Below are 3,111 nucleotides of genomic sequence, written 5' to 3'. Positions count from 1 at the left end.
GGTGATCTCTTACTCTTTTCCTTTTGTTCATTTAAATGGCTGATGGTGAACGAGATTTTTGTTGGAACTTATGGTTTAGCGAATGCAGGCTATTATGATGTCTGATTAGAGTCTCTGCGTCCTTAGGGTTCGGAAATTTATGAATGGTAATTGTAATGTAAATAATTTGTTTGTATGTGATGTATTTGTTAGTTGGACAGTAATGTATGGAATCTTGTTGATTTTCATGTCATTGAATGAAACTTAATGTATATATTCTGTATTCGTTGACTCTAGTGTTAATATTCAAGTGCAAATGGTTTGACACTGATACTAGGAAGAGAAGAATGCAAGTAGACAATATATTCACGAGCATCTATACTGGGGCAGAATGGTACAAGAATGATCCATTTATACTTGCATCGCAGGCGAAGTTAGTATATTACTTGAATGATATCAAGAATGGACCAATGTGGAAATTGGTGCGGTCTTATACACCACGTAATCTATGGGACTATCCAAATGTTGAAGTTGAAAATGATGTTGGCACAACTAGTTCTCATTCTCACATAGTGCAGGAATTGAATTCACAATCATTGCAATTGTTGGTAGAATTACCAGAGTTAGAGAATACCAGCTTCCATCGTGATGATGTTGAATCAACCGAGGTTATGAATATCGATCATTTGTTGCACAATTTAGGTGATTTTGTAGTAAGTGATGACGATTTTGAAGACGACACATTAGAGGAATACGAAGAACAAGATGATGGTACTGTAGAAATTGACGAGGATGATGGTATTGAAAATGAAAATAATGACACTACTTCAGACGAAGTAAGAATTATATTTTTCATACTACTGTCGGTTTATATGTTCTCTATATTATTGGCCATTATTCAATGATTTTCGATGTCGTTAATTTATTCATATTATTCATTTTATATATATATATTTTTACAGGATGTCTAGTTTCATGCTAGTGGTTCTGGTACTGGAGAGGGTGGATCAGGAGGGGATGGAGGAGGCAGACAGACAACATGGAGACGTCAATTTTGTAGTAAAGTTCTCGAGAAAGCATTGAGAAAGCGAAAAAATGATAAATTGGAGGTTGAGTTTGAAGAGTATACAGGGGGTAGTGTTGGAGAAACTAGAAAATGGTTTAATAACTTGATAGCTCAAATAGTCTGAGATACAATATCTCCTCGTATTACAGCTTGGGAGGATGTCACTTTGGTTGAAAAATAGCTCATCTTTGATCTTCTTGACGTAAGTTTGGAAATTTACATTATGTTATTTTAATGATATAAAACTAAGAATTTATGTATTAATGACTTGGTTTTTTTTTTTTGGAAGAACAAATTTATATATCCAAAGACGAGTGTGGTGAAGGCAGAGGTAGAGCGGCTCACCATGAGAGCACTTCGAGAACGAAGATGTAAGATGAGAAGGAACTGGAAGCAACTCGATGGGTTGCAAAATAAAGATGCACCAAAGAGAAAGCTATATAAGGGAGTAAGCCAAGATGATTGGGATTTTCTTTGTGATTATTTTGGAAAGAAGAAACAAATGGTTAGTAATAATTTGATTAGTTGATAAATATTTATTACTTTCATTAATATTATTCTTTATTTTTGTAGGAAAAATCTAAGAAGAATACAAATAACCGGTTTTGTAGACCACTTGAAGGCGCTCATGGATCGAAGACTTTGGTTCAACATTATCACGCTGCTGTAAGTTTTAGTAGAAAATAATATTTATTTTTATATTTTATATTATAATAACCGTTTTATTTTTTAAGGCTGATCTTGTGACGGGAGAGCTTCCGAGCGTGATCGACACCTTTGAGCAATTGTTTCACAAAGAAGGAAAATGGAAGAATGATTGGGCAACACAAAAATATGTAAATGTCTTTTGTTATTTTTTTAGGGGAGCCATGAATATTAATTGTTTTGTTTGTGACATGCGCCTATTTTTCCCTCTCGATGTATATGTGTATTGGTTTTCTATGTTCATTGGTGTATCTATTTTCTGGGTTTTGTTGTTGGTGTTTTTGAGTGTCATTCCTTCGAATATTTTGTTTATTTTATGTTTTTGGATTTTTTGGCATGGTCAAGCTTATTTGCTTAGGTCAGAGAGAATAATGGATTGAAATCTGTTAAATGATTTATTGTTTAGTTTTAGAGCATATTTTCTTTTTTTACATTTTATTTTTAGTAACAATGATTTTTTTAAGTTCTAATAATTTAATTTCTTTTAAGGATGAAATGGTGGAAGTTCGATCGACTCAGCAAGAGGATGAAGTGTCTGTCTCTACTATTGATAATGTGCATAAGCCCAAAGATGTTAATATCATGACACAAGTCTTAGGCTCACGATCTCGCTACGTCAAGGGTTTAGGTCCATTACCTAAACTATCTATAGTGGGTGGTCCTAGGGCCACAAACATCAGCTCAAAGCATAATGATGACGGTGAAAAAATTATGGCTCTGCAACAAATGATCGATGCGCAAAATGAGACTATCGGTGAGCAGCAACAGACTATAAGTGAGCAGCAACAAAAATTTGATGCATTATTGCAACACTTGCAACAGGTCATTCCTGGTTTCTCTTTTCAGCCTCCACCGACAGGCTCTTCAACTTGATCTCTTCCATCGCTTCCCTCGCCTCCAGCAACGACAATGTGGTATTTTTTTTTTATTTTGCAACAACGACTATGTAGTTTTTTTAAAAAAAATTTGCAACATTATGTAATTAGTATTTGAGTAATGTTGTTTTTGGATATTATTTGATTAGTTTAATTTGTTTATATTTTTGAAAAATATTTGATTGTTGAATAGTAAATTGCACATCTATTAAATTTTGTTATGTTTCATTATTTTATTTGATATTCATATTTAATAGACAAAAATAATATTAATGACACATTTTGGCAATGTTTTTATGGGATGAATAAAAAATAGAAAAATTGATAACGCTAAGGGCGTCGCCAAATGTTTAATATATTTCGTCTTGCGTCATCGAATAATTACAATAATATAGGAAAATAGAATAAAAAAATACATTTCCCGACGCAAAGAAGGCGTCGCCAAATGTTTAATATCTTTGGTCTTGTGTCACCGAATAATTACAA

At 33.2% G+C, this 3,111-nt stretch overlaps 1 protein-coding gene across 2 annotated transcripts; it reads left to right on the top strand.

The window, feature by feature from the left end:
- Positions 1–961: 961 nt before the first annotated feature.
- On the top strand, positions 962–2,699 carry LOC140833301 (uncharacterized). Of its 2 annotated transcripts, none has more exons than XM_073197678.1 (5): positions 962–1,247; positions 1,335–1,493; positions 1,619–1,711; positions 1,780–1,881; positions 2,240–2,699. In XM_073197678.1, the coding sequence occupies exons 2-5, from the start codon at positions 1,392–1,394 to the stop codon at positions 2,621–2,623; spliced, it is 681 nt and encodes a 226-aa protein (XP_073053779.1). In that variant the 5' UTR covers positions 962–1,247; positions 1,335–1,391; the 3' UTR covers positions 2,624–2,699. The 2 variants fall into 2 exon arrangements, with proteins under 2 accessions (XP_073053779.1, XP_073053778.1); XM_073197677.1 differs by having other exon boundaries at positions 1,335–1,550.
- Positions 2,700–3,111: the final 412 nt, after the last annotated feature.

Source organism: Primulina eburnea, chromosome 6, assembly GCF_022965805.1.
Source record: "Primulina eburnea isolate SZY01 chromosome 6, ASM2296580v1, whole genome shotgun sequence".
Lineage (NCBI taxonomy): Eukaryota > Viridiplantae > Streptophyta > Magnoliopsida > Lamiales > Gesneriaceae > Primulina > Primulina eburnea.
The sequence above is the reverse complement of the archived record's forward strand: the minus strand, read 5'-3'. Positions and strand labels throughout refer to the sequence as shown.

Bases quoted from the DNA above. Each gene is read 5' to 3' on its own strand.
- LOC140833301 (XM_073197677.1), top strand. From the start codon at position 1,392: ATGAGAGCACTTCGAGAACGAAGATGTAAGATGAGAAGGAACTGGAAG. The intron at 1,712-1,779 runs GTAAGTTTTAGT...TTATTTTTTAAG, and splicing joins TTCAACATTATCACGCTGCT to GCTGATCTTGTGACGGGAGA. The intron at 1,882-2,239 runs GTAAATGTCTTT...ATTTCTTTTAAG, and splicing joins ATTGGGCAACACAAAAATAT to GATGAAATGGTGGAAGTTCG.